Below are 17,137 nucleotides of genomic sequence, written 5' to 3'. Positions count from 1 at the left end.
GGTGGAAGGCTGGATGACGACGCTGGGAGTCCTCGCACTGCCTGACACAGGGCTCGTTGCAGCTGTTAGCCAGCGGGGTGGGTCCGCAGGGCGGCAGAGGTCGTAGCAGGCCATGCCTGTGGTGTGGTGGGGTCCTGGAAGAGAGGGTGTTGAGAGAGAGCGCGGGTGTGTGGGGAGGGCAAGGGAGCGGGGAGGCGTGGTGTGGGGCTGTGGGGAGCGTGGCGGTGGGGAGGCGTCAGGACTGGTGAGGCCGGGGGCCGAGCGTGCTGGAAGAGCTGGGCCGGCTGGGGCAGGAGACGGAGGGGAAGGGGTTCGTGCTCACCTTGTTGACCGCGTAGGCAGAAGGTGTCAGCAGAAGCTTGTGAGGGAGAGAGGCGCTGGGCTGGCTTTATGCTGGCCCCCAAGGGGCGTGAGAGCCTTTGCGCATGACAGCATTTTTCGGCGAGCAGCTCTTGCATGCCACAGCCTCACGAGTAATGAGGTTGGGGTGTGTTTTTCCTTCCCGCAATTCTGCAATTTCATGTCCTCCTCGTGACGGCATGTCCGCTTGGCCCTGGCGGCAGCTTTTAAGTGCGAGTATTAGAGGCCAAAGGCTTGGCGTCGGTGGTGTGTGTCTGGGCGGGTAGAAGAGACAAGCAGGAGCATAGGAGAAGCTGGGGTGCCATCAGCGTGGTCATCGCGTGGCAGTCGTGTGGTGTGGTTTGCAGTTGCGGTTGCGTTGTGAAGCGGGGGCTCCATTTGCTTGGAGCCCTGGGTGGCCGGTGTGTGCTTTGGAGGTGTGCCAGCGTGAGGTGCTGCCCCTTCCATTGCTTTTTGGGCCTTGCCCGCCTTGCAGCCACGTGGCTAAGCCTGTGTTTAGCCTGACCTTTCCCGCTGGTTGTGCTGCCTGCGTGTCTTGGTGCCGTCTTTCTCGTAAGGTTGTGGCTGAGAGAAAGGGGGCCGCCTGTTTGTTTTTGTGCCCCTTGGTGCCGTCCCCGTGGGTCTGAGCGCAAGCAGGCAGAGGAGGCCTGCTTGCGAGAGCAGGACATTTTGCCGGCAGCCCTGGTTCCGAGCTCGGGAGCCCTGTGTTGTTGGGAGGCCTGCCATGCTGGCCATAGGCTTGTGTTTGCCCGGCTGCAGAGCTCCCCTTTTCTCGGGCCGGCACGTTTGCATCCTGGGCTGTAGCGTGCCGCAGTGCTTGGTGTGGCTCACCTCGCAAGGGCAGGCGAGGTTCTGGCGAGCCCGTGACTATGGCGAGAGGCAGAGGGGCAGTGTTAGTGGTGGTGGACCTGGCAGTGCTAGTTGAACGGTTGGACCTGATGGGTCTTTTCCAACCTTTATGATTGTATGCTTCTGTGAAACGGTGTCAGGCGACTCCGAGATGGACCTGCTTGTAGGTAAACGAGAGCTAATGAGCAATGTTGGTATCACCTCTTTGTAAGCTCTTTAAGAAGGGGAAGGAAGGACGTGCACAACTGGAAGTGGAAGAGAGGCATGATAATATCTGGGAGAAAAAACTCTACGGCCATCAAGGTCAGCGAAGAAGGAGGGTGAGGAGTTGCTCCAGGTGCCAGAGCAGAGATTCCCCTGCAGCCCATAGGGTAGACCTTGGTGAAGCCGGTTGTCCCCTGGCTTCCCATTGAGGTCCACGTTGGAGCAGATGTCCACCTGCAGCCCGTGGAGGCCTCCGTGCTGGAGCAGGTGGATGGTCCTGAAAGAGCCTGCGCCCCTGTGGGAAGGCTGCGCTGGCGTGGGCTTCTGGCAGGACGTGGGACCCCGTGGGCGCCTTAGACTGGAGCAGTCCGTTCCTGAAGGAGTGCACGTCGTGGAATGGACCCTAGCAGGAGCGGTTTGTGAAGAACTGCAGCCTGTGGGAGGGAGCCACGATGGAGAATTTGTGCAGGAGTGTCTCCCGTGTGTGGGATTCCACGCTGGAGCAGGGGAAGAGCGTGAGGAGGCAGGAGCGTCGGAGACAACGTGTGATGAGCTGGCCGCAACCCTGTTCCTGGTCCCTGTGCGTGGCTTGCGGGGGAGGAGGTGGAGAATTTGTGAGTGGAGTTGAGCGTGGGAGAAGGGAGGGCTTGGGGGGAAGGTGTGTTAAGATTTGGGTTTATTTCTCATTATGCTACTCTGACATCAATTTTCAATACATTCATTGAATTTCCCTGAGTCGAGTCACCTGATGGTAGGTGAGTGATCTCCCTGTTCTTCTGTTGAGTCGGGAGCCTTTTGTCCTATTTTCCGCCCGCTTCGGCGGTTGAGGAGGGGGAGCGATAGAGTGATAGAGCGGCTTGGTGGGCAGCTGGTTTCCTGCCAAGGTCAGCGCCAAAGAGAGGCCTGCTTGCGGAGGTTGGTTTGAACGAGATGACCCGCAGCGGTTCCTTGCGCACTCAGGAATTTGATTTCTGTGTTTCCGCTTGCTGTGATGGCCGGAGAGTCTTGCTGGGGAAGAGAGATGGCCAAGTGCCTGGTGCTATGGGGAGCGTGCGTGAGAGGCACGGGTAGAAGTGCCTGAGCGTGTTCAAGCCTTAGTTTGGGGTAAGTGAAGGGCTTGTGTCCCGGGCTGGGAGCCCCGGCATTCTGTTCTGTGTTTTGCTTTTGCCCGAGACCTAATTCCCGAGAGCAGTATTGTGGCCCTTTTCCAACCGCCCCGATGGTATCGTGAGCCCGTGTTTTTGTGCTGGGTGAGACTGGAAGAGCCTTGGGAGAAGAAAAGAAGCGTAGGCGCCTCGGGCTGTGATGCAGGAGTTGTTTATTGAGGCAAAACAACGAGTGAAAAGGGCAAAGAGGCAAATGGAAGGGAGGGGGTCTGAGATGGAGGTAGGGCAGACCGTCAGCTGAGGTCCCTTGCGTGCAGTAGGTTTAGCGGGAGCACGGAGGTCTTCCTGCCCCGGGGTGGGAGTTGCACCCCGGAGGTCCCTGGTGGTCTTTGGCTTGTGAGAAGTTGGTTGCAGTGGAGAACAGTGGACAGAGCAGAAGGGGCGATGCAAAGAAGGAAGCTGGAGAAGAGGAGGAGGCAGACGGGCCACGTTTGCAGCCGCCCGGGGTTGGCCCCTTTGCCTGCTTGCCTGCTTGGTGCCTTGAGAGGAGGAGCTGTGGATGGCAGGTCGATGTGCCAGGGAGGGCCTGGGGGCGCGTCCTCAGTGCATGGCTTGGCTTCCAGGCTTTGGGTGGTTGGTGTTAGGGAGGGTGGCGAGGGCCCTTAGCAGGGGGAGCAGCCTCTTCTGCCGCCGAAGCAGCCCAGGCCTCCGAAGCCGTAGCCGTAGCCGAAGGCACCAGAGGAGACGGGCACTCCCTGGGAGCTGAGGACGCTGCCCACGGCAGCCGATGAGGAGGATCCGACGGCGGTGCTCTGGGGGAAGGAGCTGAGGATGGGTCCCGGCAGGGTGACCACCACGGTGGAAGGCTGGATGACGACGCGGGAGTCCTCGCACCTGCCTGACACAGGGCTCGTTGCAGCTGTTAGCCAGCGGGGTGGGTCCGCAGGGGCGGCAGAGGTCGTAGCAGGCCATGCCTGTGGTGTGGTGGGGTCCTGGAAGAGAGGGTGTTGAGAGAGAGCGCGGGTGTGTGGGGAGGGCAAGGGAGCGGGGAGGCGTGGTGTGGGCTGTGGGGAGCGTGGCGGTGGGGAGGCGTCAGGACTGGTGAGGCCGGGGGGCCGAGCGTGCTGGAAGAGCTGGGCCGGCTGGGGCAGGAGACGGAGGGGAAGGGGGTTCGTGCTCACCTTGTTGACCCGCGTAGCAGAAGGTCGTCAGGCAGAAGCTTGTGAGGGAGAGAGGCGCTGGGCTGGCTTTTATGCTGGCCCCCAAGGGGCGTGAGAGCCTTTGCGCATGACAGCATTTTTCGGCGAGCAGCTCTTGCATGCCACAGCCTCGCGAGTAATGAGGTGGGGTGTGTTTTCCTTCCCGCAATTCTGCAATTTCATGTCCTCCTCGTGACGGCATGTCCGCTTGGCCCTGGCGGCAGCTTTTAAGTGCGAGTATTAGAGGCCAAAGGCTTGGCGTCGGTGGTGTGTGTCTGGGCGGGTAGAAGAGACAACCAGGGCATAGGAGAGGTGGGGTGCCATCAGCGTGGTCATCGCGTGGCAGTCCTGTGGTGTGGTTTGCAGTTGCGGTTGCGTTGTGAAGCGGGGGCTCCATTTGCTTGGAGCCCTGGGTGGCCGGTGTGTGCTTTGGAGGTGTGCCAGCGTGAGGTGCTGCCCCTTCCATTGCTTTTGGGCCTTGCCCGCCTTGCAGCCACGTGGCTAAGCCTGTGTTTAGGCCTGACCTTTCCCGCTGGTTGTGCTGCCTGCGTGTCTTGGTGCCCGTCTTTCTCGTAAGGTTGTGGCTGAGAGAAAGGGGGCCGCCTGTTTGTTTTTGTGCCCCTTGGTGCCGTCCCCGTGGGTCTGAGCGCAAGCAGGCAGAGGAGGCCTGCTTGCGAGAGCAGGACATTTTGCCGGCAGCCCTGGTTCCGAGCTCGGGAGCCCTGTGTTGTTGGGAGGCCTGCCATGCTGGCCATAGGCTTGTGTTTGCCCGGCTGTAGAGCTCCCCTTTTCTCGGGCCGGCACGTTTGCATCCTGGGCTGTAGCGTGCCGCAGTGCTTGGTGTGGCTCACCTCGCAAGGGCAGGCGAGGTTCTGGCGAGCCCGTGACTATGGCGAGAGGCAGAGGGGCAGTGTTAGTGGTGGTGGACCTGGCAGTGCTAGTTGAACGGTTGGACCTGATGGGTCTTTTCCAACCTTATGATTGTATGCTTCTGTGAAACGGTGTCAGGCGACTCCGAGATGGACCTGCTTGTAGGTAAACGAGAGCTAATGAGCAATGTTGGTATCACCTCTTTGGTAAGCTCTTTAAGAAGGGGAAGGAAGGACGTGCACAACTGGAAGTGGAAGAGAGGCATGATAATATCTGGGAGAAAAAACTCTACGGCCATCAAGGTCAGCGAAGAAGGAGGGTGAGGAGTTGCTCCAGGTGCCAGAGCAGAGATTCCCCTGCAGCCCATAGGGTAGACCTTGGTGAAGCCGGTTGTCCCCTAGCTTCCCATTGAGGTCCACGTTGGAGCAGATGTCCACCTGCAGCCGTGGAGGCCTCCGTGCTGGAGCAGGTGGATGGTCCTGAAAGAGCCTGCGCCCCTGTGGGAAGGCTGCGCTGGCGTGGGCTTCTGGCAGGACGTGGGACCCCGGTGGGCGCCTTAGACTGGAGCAGTCCGTTCCTGAAGGAGTGCACGTCGTGGAATGGACCCTAGCAGGAGCGGTTTGTGAAGAACTGCAGCCTGTGGGAGGGAGCCACGATGGAGAATTTTGTGCAGGAGTGTCTCCCGTGTGTGGGATTCCACGCTGGAGCAGGGGAAGAGCGTGAGGAGGCAGGAGCGTCGGAGACAACGTGTGATGAGCTGGCCGCAACCCTGTTCCTGGTCCCTGTGCGTGGCTTGCGGGGGAGGAGGTGGAGAATTTGTGAGTGGAGTTGAGCGTGGGAGAAGGGAGGGCTTGGGGGGAAGGTGTGTTAAGATTTGGGTTTATTTCTCATTATGCTACTCTGACATCAATTTTTCAATACATTCATTGAATTTCCCTGAGTCGAGTCACCTGATGGTAGGTGAGTGATCTCCCTGTTCTTCTGTTGAGTCGGGAGCCTTTTGTCCTATTTCCGCCCCGCTCGGCGGTTGAGGAGGGGGAGCGATAGAGTGATAGAGCGGCTTGGTGGGCAGCTGGTTTCCTGCCAAGGTCAGCGCCAAAGAGAGGCCTGCTTGCGGAGGTTGGTTTGAACGAGATGACCCGCAGCGGTTCCTTGCGCACTCAGGAATTTGATTTCTGTGTTTCCGCTTGCTGTGATGGCCGGAGAGTCTTGCTGGGGAAGAGAGATGGCCAAGTGCCTGGTGCTATGGGGAGCGTGCGTGAGAGGCACGGGTAGAAGTGCCTGAGCGTGTTCAAGCCTTAGTCTGGGTAAGTGAAGGGCTTGTGTCACGGGCTGGGAGCCCCGGCATTCTGTTCTGTGTTTTGCTTTTGCCGGAGACCTAATTCCCGAGAGCAGTATTGTGGCCCTTTTCCAGCCTCCCCGATGGTATCGTGAGCCCGTGTTTTTTGTGCTGGGTGAGACTGGAAGAGCCTTGGGAGAAGAAAGAAGCGTAGGCGCCTCGGGCTGTGATGCAGGAGTTGTTTATTGAGGCAAAACAACGAGTGAAAAGGGCAAAGAGGCAAATGGAAGGAGGGGGTCTGAGATGGAGGTAGGGCGACCGTCAGCTGAGGTCCCTTGCGTGCAGTAGGTTTAGCGGGAGCACGGAGGTCTTCCTGCCCCGGGGTGGGAGTTGCACCCGGAGGTCCCTGGTGGTCTTTGGCTTGTGAGAAGTTGGTTGCAGTGGAGAACAGTGGACAGAGCAGAAGGGGCGATGCAAAGAAGGAAGCTGGAGAAGAGGAGGAGGCAGACGGGCCACGTTTGCAGCCGCCCGGGGTTGGCCCCTTTGCCTGCTTGCCTGCTTGGTGCCTTGAGAGGAGGAGCTGTGGATGGCAGGTCGATGTGCCAGGGAGGGCCTGGGGGCGCGTCCTCAGTGCATGGCTTGGCTTCCAGGCTTTGGGTGGTTGGTGTTAGGGAGGGTGGCGAGGGCCCTTAGCAGGGGGAGCAGCCTCTTCTGCCGCCGAAGCAGCCCAGGCCTCCGAAGCCGTAGCCGTAGCCGAAGGCACCAGAGGAGACGGGCACTCCCTGGGAGCTGAGGACGCTGCCCACAGCAGCCGATGAGGAGGATCCGACGGCGGTGCTCTGGGGGAAGGAGCTGAGGATGGGTCCCGGCAGGGTGACCACCACGGTGGAAGGCTGGATGACGACGCGGGAGTCCTCGCACTGCCTGACACAGGGCTCGTTGCAGCTGTTAGCCAGCGGGGTGGGTCCGCAGGGGCGGCAGAGGTCGTAGCAGGCCATGCCTGTGGTGTGGTGGGGTCCTGGAAGAGAGGGTGTTGAGAGAGAGCGCGGGTGTGTGGGGAGGGCAAGGGAGCGGGGAGCGTGGTGTGTGGGCTGTGGGGAGCGTGGCGGTGGGGAGGCGTCAGGACTGGTGAGGCCGGGGGCCGAGCGTGCTGGAAGAGCTGGGCCGGGTGGGGCAGGAGACGGAGGGGAAGGGGGGTTCGTGCTCACCTTGTTGACCGCGTAGCAGAAGGTGTCAGCAGAAGCTTGTGAGGGAGAGAGGCGCTGGGCTGGCTTTTATGCTGGCCCCCAAGGGGCGTGAGAGCCTTTGCGCATGACAGCATTTTTCGGCGAGCAGCTCTTGCATGCCACAGCCTCGCGAGTAATGAGGTGGGGTGTGTTTTCCTTCCCGCAATTCTGCAATTTCATGTCCTCCTCGTGACGGCATGTCCGCTTGGCCCTGGCGGCAGCTTTTAAGTGCGAGTATTAGAGGCCAAAGGCTTGGCGTCGGTGGTGTGTGTCTGGGCGGGTAGAAGAGACAAGCAGAGCATAGGAGAGCTGGGGTGCCATCAGCGTGGTCATCGCGTGGCAGTCGTGTGGTGTGGTTTGCAGTTGCGGTTGCGTTGTGAAGCGGGGGGCTCCATTTGCTTGGAGCCCTGGGTGGCCGGTGTGTGCTTTGGAGGTGTGCCAGCGTGAGGTGCTGCCCCTTCCATTGCTTTTGGGCCTTGCCCGCCTTGCAGCCACGTGGCTAAGCCTGTGTTTAGGCCTGACCTTTCCCGCTGGTTGTGCTGCCTGCGTGTCTTGGTGCCCGTCTTTCTCGTAAGGTTGTGGCTGACAGAAAGGGGGCCGCCTGTTTGTTTTTGTGCCCCTTGGTGCCGTCCCCGTGGGTCTGAGCGCAAGCAGGCAGAGGAGGCCTGCTTGCGAGAGCAGGACATTTTGCCGGCAGCCCTGGTTCCGAGCTCGGGAGCCCTGTGTTGTTGGGAGGCCTGCCATGCTGGCCATAGGCTTGTGTTTGCCCGGCTGTAGAGCTCCCCTTTTCTCGGGCCGGCACGTTTGCATCCTGGGCTGTAGCGTGCCGCAGTGCTTGGTGTGGCTCACCTCGCAAGGGCAGGCGAGGTTCTGGCGAGCCCGTGACTATGGCGAGAGGCAGAGGGGCAGTGTTAGTGGTGGTGGACCTGGCAGTGCTAGTTGAACGGTTGGACCTGATGGGTCTTTTCCAACCTTTATGATTGTATGCTTCTGTGAAACGGTGTCAGGCGACTCCGAGATGGACCTGCTTGTAGGTAAACGAGAGCTAATGAGCAATGTTGGTATCACCTCTTTGGTAAGCTCTTTAAGAAGGGGAAGGAAGGACGTGCACAACTGGAAGTGGAAGAGAGGCATGATAATATCTGGGAGAAAAAACTCTACGGCCATCAAGGTCAGCGAAGAAGGAGGGTGAGGAGTTGCTCCAGGTGCCAGAGCAGAGATTCCCCTGCAGCCCATAGGGTAGACCTTGGTGAAGCCGGTTGTCCCCTGGCTTCCCATTGAGGTCCACGTTGGAGCAGATGTCCACCTGCAGCCCGTGGAGGCCTCCGTGCTGGAGCAGGTGGATGGTCCTGAAAGAGCCTGCGCCCCTGTGGGAAGGCTGCGCTGGCGTGGGCTTCTGGCAGGACGTGGGACCCCGTGGGCGCCTTAGACTGGAGCAGTCCGTTCCTGAAGGAGTGCACGTCGTGGAATGGACCCTAGCAGGAGCGGTTTGTGAAGAACTGCAGCCTGTGGGAGGGAGCCACGATGGAGAATTTTGTGCAGGAGTGTCTCCCGTGTGTGGGATTCCACGCTGGAGCAGGGGAAGAGCGTGAGGAGGCAGGAGCGTCGGAGACAACGTGTGATGAGCTGGCCGCAACCCTGTTCCTGGTCCCTGTGCGTGGCTTGCGGGGGAGGAGGTGGAGAATTTGTGAGTGGAGTTGAGCGTGGGAGAAGGGAGGGCTTGGGGGGAAGGTGTGTTAAGATTTGGGTTTATTTCTCATTATGCTACTCTGACATCAATTTTTCAATACATTCATTGAATTTCCCTGAGTCGAGTCACCTGATGGTAGGTGAGTGATCTCCCTGTTCTTCTGTTGAGTCGGGAGCCTTTTGTCCTATTTTCCGCCCGCTCGGCGGTTGAGGAGGGGGAGCGATAGAGTGATAGAGCGGCTTGGTGGGCAGCTGGTTTCCTGCCAAGGTCAGCGCCAAAGAGAGGCCTGCTTGCGGAGGTTGGTTTGAACGAGATGACCCGCAGCGGTTCCTTGCGCACTCAGGAATTTGATTTCTGTGTTTCCGCTTGCTGTGATGGCCGGAGAGTCTTGCTGGGGAAGAGAGATGGCCAAGTGCCTGGTGCTATGGGGAGCGTGCGTGAGAGGCACGGGTAGAAGTGCCTGAGCGTGTTCAAGCCTTAGTTTGGGTAAGTGAAGGGCTTGTGTCCCGGGCTGGGAGCCCCGGCATTCTGTTCTGTGTTTTGCTTTTGCCCGAGACCTAATTCCCGAGAGCAGTATTGTGGCCCTTTTCCAACCGCCCCGATGGTATCGTGAGCCCGTGTTTTTTGTGCTGGGTGAGACTGGAAGAGCCTTGGGAGAAGAAAAGAAGCGTAGGCGCCTCGGGCTGTGATGCAGGAGTTGTTTATTGAGGCAAAACAACGAGTGAAAAGGGCAAAGAGGCAAATGGAAGGGAGGGGGTCTGAGATGGAGGTAGGGCGACCGTCAGCTGAGGTCCCTTGCGTGCAGTAGGTTTAGCGGGAGCACGGAGGTCTTCCTGCCCCGGGGTGGGAGTTGCACCCCGGAGGTCCCTGGTGGTCTTTGGCTTGTGAGAAGTTGGTTGCAGTGGAGAACAGTGGACAGAGCAGAAGGGGCGATGCAAAGAAGGAAGCTGGAGAAGAGGAGGAGGCAGACGGGCCACGTTTGCAGCCGCCCGGGGTTGGCCCCTTTGCCTGCTTGCCTGCTTGGTGCCTTGAGAGGAGGAGCTGTGGATGGCAGGTCGATGTGCCAGGGAGGGCCTGGGGGCGCGTCCTCAGTGCATGGCTTGGCTTCCAGGCTTTGGGTGGTTGGTGTTAGGGAGGGTGGCGAGGGCCCTTAGCAGGGGGAGCAGCCTCTTCTGCCGCCGAAGCAGCCCAGGCCTCCGAAGCCGTAGCCGTAGCCGAAGGCACCAGAGGAGACGGGCACTCCCTGGGAGCTGAGGACGCTGCCCACAGCAGCCGATGAGGAGGATCCGACGGCGGTGCTCTGGGGGAAGGAGCTGAGGATGGGTCCCGGCAGGGTGACCACCACGGTGGAAGGCTGGATGACGACGCGGGAGTCCTCGCACTGCCTGACACAGGGCTCGTTGCAGCTGTTAGCCAGCGGGGTGGGTCCGCAGGGGCGGCAGAGGTCGTAGCAGGCCATGCCTGTGGTGTGGTGGGGTCCTGGAAGAGAGGGTGTTGAGAGAGAGCGCGGGTGTGTGGGGAGGGCAAGGGAGCGGGGAGGCGTGGTGTGGGGCTGTGGGGAGCGTGGCGGTGGGGAGGCGTCAGGACTGGTGAGGCCGGGGGCCGAGCGTGCTGGAAGAGCTGGGCCGGGTGGGGCAGGAGACGGAGGGGAAGGGGGTTCGTGCTCACCTTGTTGACCGCGTAGCAGAAGGTGTCAGCAGAAGCTTGTGAGGGAGAGAGGCGCTGGGCTGGCTTTTATGCTGGCCCCCAAGGGGCGTGAGAGCCTTTGCGCATGACAGCATTTTTCGGCGAGCAGCTCTTGCATGCCACAGCCTCACGAGTAATGAGGTGGGGTGTGTTTTCCTTCCCGCAATTCTGCAATTTCATGTCCTCCTCGTGACGGCATGTCCGCTTGGCCCTGGCGGCAGCTTTTAAGTGCGAGTATTAGAGGCCAAAGGCTTGGCGTCGGTGGTGTGTGTCTGGGCGGGTAGAAGAGACAAGCAGAGCATAGGAGAGCTGGGGTGCCATCAGCGTGGTCATCGCGTGGCAGTCGTGTGGTGTGGTTTGCAGTTGCGGTTGCGTTGTGAAGCGGGGGCTCCATTTGCTTGGAGCCCTGGGTGGCCGGTGTGTGCTTTGGAGGTGTGCCAGCGTGAGGTGCTGCCCCTTCCATTGCTTTTGGGCCTTGCCCGCCTTGCAGCCACGTGGCTAAGCCTGTGTTTAGGCCTGACCTTTCCCGCTGGTTGTGCTGCCTGCGTGTCTTGGTGCCCGTCTTTCTCGTAAGGTTGTGGCTGACAGAAAGGGGGCCGCCTGTTTGTTTTTTGTGCCCCTTGGTGCCGTCCCCGTGGGTCTGAGCGCAAGCAGGCAGAGGAGGCCTGCTTGCGAGAGCAGGACATTTTGCCGGCAGCCCTGGTTCCGAGCTCGGGAGCCCTGTGTTGTTGGGAGGCCTGCCATGCTGGCCATAGGCTTGTGTTTGCCCGGCTGTAGAGCTCCCCTTTTCTCGGGCCGGCACGTTTGCATCCTGGGCTGTAGCGTGCCGCAGTGCTTGGTGTGGCTCACCTCGCAAGGGCAGGCGAGGTTCTGGCGAGCCCGTGACTATGGCGAGAGGCAGAGGGGCAGTGTTAGTGGTGGTGGACCTGGCAGTGCTAGTTGAACGGTTGGACCTGATGGGTCTTTTCCAACCTTTATGATTGTATGCTTCTGTGAAACGGTGTCAGGCGACTCCGAGATGGACCTGCTTGTAGGTAAACGAGAGCTAATGAGCAATGTTGGTATCACCTCTTTGGTAAGCTCTTTAAGAAGGGGAAGGAAGGACGTGCACAACTGGAAGTGGAAGAGAGGCATGATAATATCTGGGAGAAAAAACTCTACGGCCATCAAGGTCAGCGAAGAAGGAGGGTGAGGAGTTGCTCCAGGTGCCAGAGCAGAGATTCCCCTGCAGCCCATAGGGTAGACCTTGGTGAAGCCGGTTGTCCCCTGGCTTCCCATTGAGGTCCACGTTGGAGCAGATGTCCACCTGCAGCCCGTGGAGGCCTCCGTGCTGGAGCAGGTGGATGGTCCTGAAAGAGCCTGCGCCCCTGTGGGAAGGCTGCGCTGGCGTGGGCTTCTGGCAGGACGTGGGACCCCGTGGGCGCCTTAGACTGGAGCAGTCCGTTCCTGAAGGAGTGCACGTCGTGGAATGGACCCTAGCAGGAGCGGTTTGTGAAGAACTGCAGCCTGTGGGAGGGAGCCACGATGGAGAATTTTGTGCAGGAGTGTCTCCCGTGTGTGGGATTCCACGCTGGAGCAGGGGAAGAGCGTGAGGAGGCAGGAGCGTCGGAGACAACGTGTGATGAGCTGGCCGCAACCCTGTTCCTGGTCCCTGTGCGTGGCTTGCGGGGGAGGAGGTGGAGAATTTGTGAGTGGAGTTGAGCGTGGGAGAAGGGAGGGCTTGGGGGGAAGGTGTGTTAAGATTTGGGTTTATTTCTCATTATGCTACTCTGACATCAATTTTTCAATACATTCATTGAATTTCCCTGAGTCGAGTCACCTGATGGTAGGTGAGTGATCTCCCTGTTCTTCTGTTGAGTCGGGAGCCTTTTGTCCTATTTTCCGCCCGCTCGGCGGTTGAGGAGGGGGAGCGATAGAGTGATAGAGCGGCTTGGTGGGCAGCTGGTTTCCTGCCAAGGTCAGCGCCAAAGAGAGGCCTGCTTGCGGAGGTTGGTTTGAACGAGATGACCCGCAGCGGTTCCTTGCGCACTCAGGAATTTGATTTCTGTGTTTCCGCTTGCTGTGATGGCCGGAGAGTCTTGCTGGGGAAGAGAGATGGCCAAGTGCCTGGTGCTATGGGGAGCGTGCGTGAGAGGCACGGGTAGAAGTGCCTGAGCGTGTTCAAGCCTTAGTTTGGGTAAGTGAAGGGCTTGTGTCACGGGCTGGGAGCCCCGGCATTCTGTTCTGTGTTTTGCTTTTGCCGGAGACCTAATTCCCGAGAGCAGTATTGTGGCCCTTTTCCAACCGCCCCGATGGTATCGTGAGCCCGTGTTTTTTGTGCTGGGTGAGACTGGAAGAGCCTTGGGAGAAGAAAGAAGCGTAGGCGCCTCGGGCTGTGATGCAGGAGTTGTTTATTGAGGCAAAACAACGAGTGAAAAGGGCAAAGAGGCAAATGGAAGGGAGGGGGTCTGAGATGGAGGTAGGGCGACCGTCAGCTGAGGTCCCTTGCGTGCAGTAGGTTTAGCGGGAGCACGGAGGTCTTCCTGCCCCGGGGTGGGAGTTGCACCCCGGAGGTCCCTGGTGGTCTTTGGCTTGTGAGAAGTTGGTTGCAGTGGAGAACAGTGGACAGAGCAGAAGGGGCGATGCAAAGAAGGAAGCTGGAGAAGAGGAGGAGGCAGACGGGCCACGTTTGCAGCCGCCCGGGGTTGGCCCCTTTGCCTGCTTGCCTGCTTGGTGCCTTGAGAGGAGGAGCTGTGGATGGCAGGTCGATGTGCCAGGGAGGGCCTGGGGGCGCGTCCTCAGTGCATGGCTTGGCTTCCAGGCTTTGGGTGGTTGGTGTTAGGGAGGGTGGCAAGGGCCCTTAGCAGGGGGAGCAGCCTCTTCTGCCGCCGAAGCAGCCCAGGCCTCCGAAGCCGTAGCCGTAGCCGAAGGCACCAGAGGAGACGGGCACTCCCTGGGAGCTGAGGACGCTGCCCACGGCAGCCGATGAGGAGGATCCGACGGCGGTGCTCTGGGGGAAGGAGCTGAGGATGGGTCCCGGCAGGGTGACCACCACGGTGGAAGGCTGGATGACGACGCGGGAGTCCTCGCACTGCCTGACACAGGGCTCGTTGCAGCTGTTAGCCAGCGGGGTGGGTCCGCAGGGGCGGCAGAGGTCGTAGCAGGCCATGCCTGTGGTGCAGAGGGGTCCTGGAAGAGAGGGTGTTGAGAGTGAGCGCGGGTGTGTGGGGAGGGCAAGGGAGCGGGGAGGCGTGGTGTGGGGCTGTGGGGAGCGTGGCGGTGGGGAGGCGTCAGGACTGGTGAGGCCGGGGGCCGAGCGTGCTGGAAGAGCTGGGCCGGGTGGGGCAGGAGACGGAGGGGAAGGGGGTTCGTGCTCACCTTGTTGACCGCGTAGCAGAAGGTGTCAGCAGAAGCTTGTGAGGGAGAGAGGCGCTGGGCTGGCTTTTATGCTGGCCCCCAAGGGGCGTGAGAGCCTTTGCGCATGACAGCATTTTTCGGCGAGCAGCTCTTGCATGCCACAGCCTCGCGAGTAATGAGGTGGGGTGTGTTTTCCTTCCCGCAATTCTGCAATTTCATGTCCTCCTCGTGACGGCATGTCCGCTTGGCCCTGGCGGCAGCTTTTAAGTGCGAGTATTAGAGGCCAAAGGCTTGGCGTCGGTGGTGTGTGTCTGGGCGGGTAGAAGAGACAAGCAGAGCATAGGAGAGGTGGGGTGCCATCAGCGTGGTCATCGCGTGGCAGTCGTGTGGTGTGGTTTGCAGTTGCGGTTGCGTTGTGAAGCGGGGGCTCCATTTGCTTGGAGCCCTGGGTGGCCGGTGTGTGCTTTGGAGGTGTGCCAGCGTGAGGTGCTGCCCCTTCCATTGCTTTTGGGCCTTGCCCGCCTTGCAGCCACGTGGCTAAGCCTGTGTTTAGGCCTGACCTTTCCCGCTGGTTGTGCTGCCTGCGTGTCTTGGTGGCCGTCTTTCTCGTAAGGTTGTGGCTGAGAGAAAGGGGGCCGCCTGTTTGTTTTTGTGCCCCTTGGTGCCGTCCCCGTGGGTCTGAGCGCAAGCAGGCAGAGGAGGCCTGCTTGCGAGAGCAGGACATTTTGCCGGCAGCCCTGGTTCCGAGCTCGGGAGCCCTGTGTTGTTGGGAGGCCTGCCATGCTGGCCATAGGCTTGTGTTTGCCCGGCTGCACAGCTCCCCTTTTCTCGGGCCGGCACGTTTGCATCCTGGGCTGTAGCGTGCCGCAGTGCTTGGTGTGGCTCCCCTCGCAAGGGCAGGCGAGGTTCTGGCGAGCCCGTGACTATGGCGAGAGGCAGAGGGGCAGTGTTAGTGGTGGTGGACCTGGCAGTGCTAGTTGAACGGTTGGACCTGATGGGTCTTTTCCAACCTTTATGATTGTATGCTTCTGTGAAACGGTGTCAGGCGACTCCGAGATGGACCTGCTTGTAGGTAAACGAGAGCTAATGAGCAATGTTGGTATCACCTCTTTGGTAAGCTCTTTAAGAAGGGGAAGGAAGGACGTGCACAACTGGAAGTGGAAGAGAGGCGTGATAATATCTGGGAGAAAAAACTCTACGGCCATCAAGGTCAGCGAAGAAGGAGGGGGAGGAGTTGCTCCAGGTGCCGGAGCAGAGATTCCCCTGCAGCCCATAGGGTAGACCTTGGTGAAGCCGGTTGTCCCCTGGCTTCCCATTGAGGTCCACGTTGGAGCAGATGTCCACCTGCAGCCCGTGGAGGCCTCCGTGCTGGAGCAGGTGGATGGTCCTGAAAGAGCCTGCGCCCCTGTGGGAAGGCTGCGCTGGCGTGGGCTTCTGGCAGGACGTGGGACCCCGTGGGCGCCTTAGACTGGAGCAGTCGGTTCCTGAAGGAGTGCACGTCGTGGAATGGACCCTAGCAGGAGCGGTTTGTGAAGAACTGCAGCCTGTGGGAGGGAGCCACGATGGAGAATTTTGTGCAGGAGTGTCTCCCGTGTGTGGGATTCCACGCTGGAGCAGGGGAAGAGCGTGAGAAGGCAGGAGCGTCGGAGACAACGTGTGATGAGCTGGCCGCAACCCTGTTCCTGGTCCCTGTGCGTGGCTTGCGGGGGAGGAGGTGGAGAATTTGTGAGTGGAGTTGAGCGTGGGAGAAGGGAGGGCTTGGGGGGAAGGTGTGTTAAGATTTGGGTTTATTTCTCATTATGCTACTCTGACATCAATTTTTCAATACATTCATTGAATTTCCCTGAGTCGAGTCACCTGATGGTAGGTGAGTGATCTCCCTGTTCTTCTGTTGAGTCGGGAGCCTTTTGTCCTATTTTCCGCCCGCTCGGCGGTTGAGGAGGGGGAGCGATAGAGTGATAGAGCGGCTTGGTGGGCAGCTGGTTTCCTGCCAAGGTCAGCGCCAAAGAGAGGCCTGCTTGCGGAGGTTGGTTTGAACGAGATGACCCGCAGCGGTTCCTTGCGCACTCAGGAATTTGATTTCTGTGTTTCCGCTTGCTGTGATGGCCGGAGAGTCTTGCTGGGGAAGAGAGATGGCCAAGTGCCTGGTGCTATGGGGAGCGTGCGTGAGAGGCACGGGTAGAAGTGCCTGAGCGTGTTCAAGCCTTAGTTTGGGTAAGTGAAGGGCTTGTGTCACGGGCTGGGAGCCCCGGCATTCTGTTCTGTGTTTTGCTTTTGCCGGAGACCTAATTCCCGAGAGCAGTATTGTGGCCCTTTTCCAACCGCCCCGATGGTATCGTGAGCCCGTGTTTTTTGTGCTGGGTGAGACTGGAAGAGCCTTGGGAGAAGAAAAGAAGCGTAGGCGCCTCGGGCTGTGATGCAGGAGTTGTTTATTGAGGCAAAACAACGAGTGAAAAGGGCAAAGAGGCAAATGGAAGGGAGGGGGTCTGAGATGGAGGTAGGGCGACCGTCAGCTGAGGTCCCTTGCGTGCAGTAGGTTTAGCGGGAGCACGGAGGTCTTCCTGCCCCGGGGTGGGAGTTGCACCCCGGAGGTCCCTGGTGGTCTTTGGCTTGTGAGAAGTTGGTTGCAGTGGAGAACAGTGGACAGAGCAGAAGGGGCGATGCAAAGAAGGAAGCTGGAGAAGAGGAGGAGGCAGACGGGCCACGTTTGCAGCCGCCCGGGGTTGGCCCCTTTGCCTGCTTGCCTGCTTGGTGCCTTGAGAGGAGGAGCTGTGGATGGCAGGTCGATGTGCCAGGGAGGGCCTGGGGGCGCGTCCTCAGTGCATGGCTTGGCTTCCAGGCTTTGGGTGGTTGGTGTTAGGGAGGGTGGCAAGGGCCCTTAGCAGGGGGAGCAGCCTCTTCTGCCGCCGAAGCAGCCCAGGCCTCCGAAGCCGTAGCCGTAGCCGAAGGCACCAGAGGAGACGGGCACTCCCTGGGAGCTGAGGACGCTGCCCACGGCAGCCGATGAGGAGGATCCGACGGCGGTGCTCTGGGGGAAGGAGCTGAGGATGGGTCCCGGCAGGGTGACCACCACGGTGGAAGGCTGGATGACGACGCGGGAGTCCTCGCACTGCCTGACACAGGGCTCGTTGCAGCTGTTAGCCAGCGGGGTGGGTCCGCAGGGGCGGCAGAGGTCGTAGCAGGCCATGCCTGTGGTGCAGAGGGGTCCTGGAAGAGAGGGTGTTGAGAGTGAGCGCGGGTGTGTGGGGAGGGCAAGGGAGCGGGGAGGCGTGGTGTGGGGCTGTGGGGAGCGTGGCGGTGGGGAGGCGTCAGGACTGGTGAGGCCGGGGGCC

At 60.2% G+C, this 17,137-nt stretch overlaps 4 protein-coding genes and 1 pseudogene across 4 annotated transcripts; all 5 read right to left on the bottom strand.

Moving 5' to 3' along the window:
• Positions 1–3,181: 3,181 nt before the first annotated feature.
• LOC142600691 (feather keratin 1-like) lies at positions 3,182–3,491 on the bottom strand (annotated as a pseudogene).
• Positions 3,492–6,556: 3,065 nt separating this feature from the next.
• Positions 6,557–6,865, bottom strand: LOC142600690 (feather keratin 1-like). Its single transcript, XM_075747068.1, has one exon. The coding sequence runs from the start codon at positions 6,863–6,865 to the stop codon at positions 6,557–6,559; it is 309 nt and encodes a 102-aa protein (XP_075603183.1).
• Positions 6,866–9,933: 3,068 nt separating this feature from the next.
• Positions 9,934–10,242, bottom strand: LOC142600689 (feather keratin 1-like). Its single transcript, XM_075747067.1, has one exon. It carries the CDS (start codon positions 10,240–10,242, stop codon positions 9,934–9,936), a length of 309 nt encoding a protein of 102 aa, XP_075603182.1.
• Positions 10,243–13,308: 3,066 nt separating this feature from the next.
• Positions 13,309–13,617, bottom strand: LOC142600688 (feather keratin 1-like). Its single transcript, XM_075747065.1, has one exon. The coding sequence runs from the start codon at positions 13,615–13,617 to the stop codon at positions 13,309–13,311; it is 309 nt and encodes a 102-aa protein (XP_075603180.1).
• Positions 13,618–16,683: 3,066 nt separating this feature from the next.
• Positions 16,684–16,992, bottom strand: LOC142600687 (feather keratin 1-like). The gene has a single exon (XM_075747064.1). The coding sequence runs from the start codon at positions 16,990–16,992 to the stop codon at positions 16,684–16,686; it is 309 nt and encodes a 102-aa protein (XP_075603179.1).
• Positions 16,993–17,137: the final 145 nt, after the last annotated feature.

Source organism: Balearica regulorum, chromosome 2 (assembly GCF_011004875.1).
Source record: "Balearica regulorum gibbericeps isolate bBalReg1 chromosome 2, bBalReg1.pri, whole genome shotgun sequence".
NCBI lineage: Eukaryota > Metazoa > Chordata > Aves > Gruiformes > Gruidae > Balearica > Balearica regulorum.
Note: the sequence above shows the minus strand (reverse complement) of the source record. Positions and strands in the feature narration are given on the sequence as shown.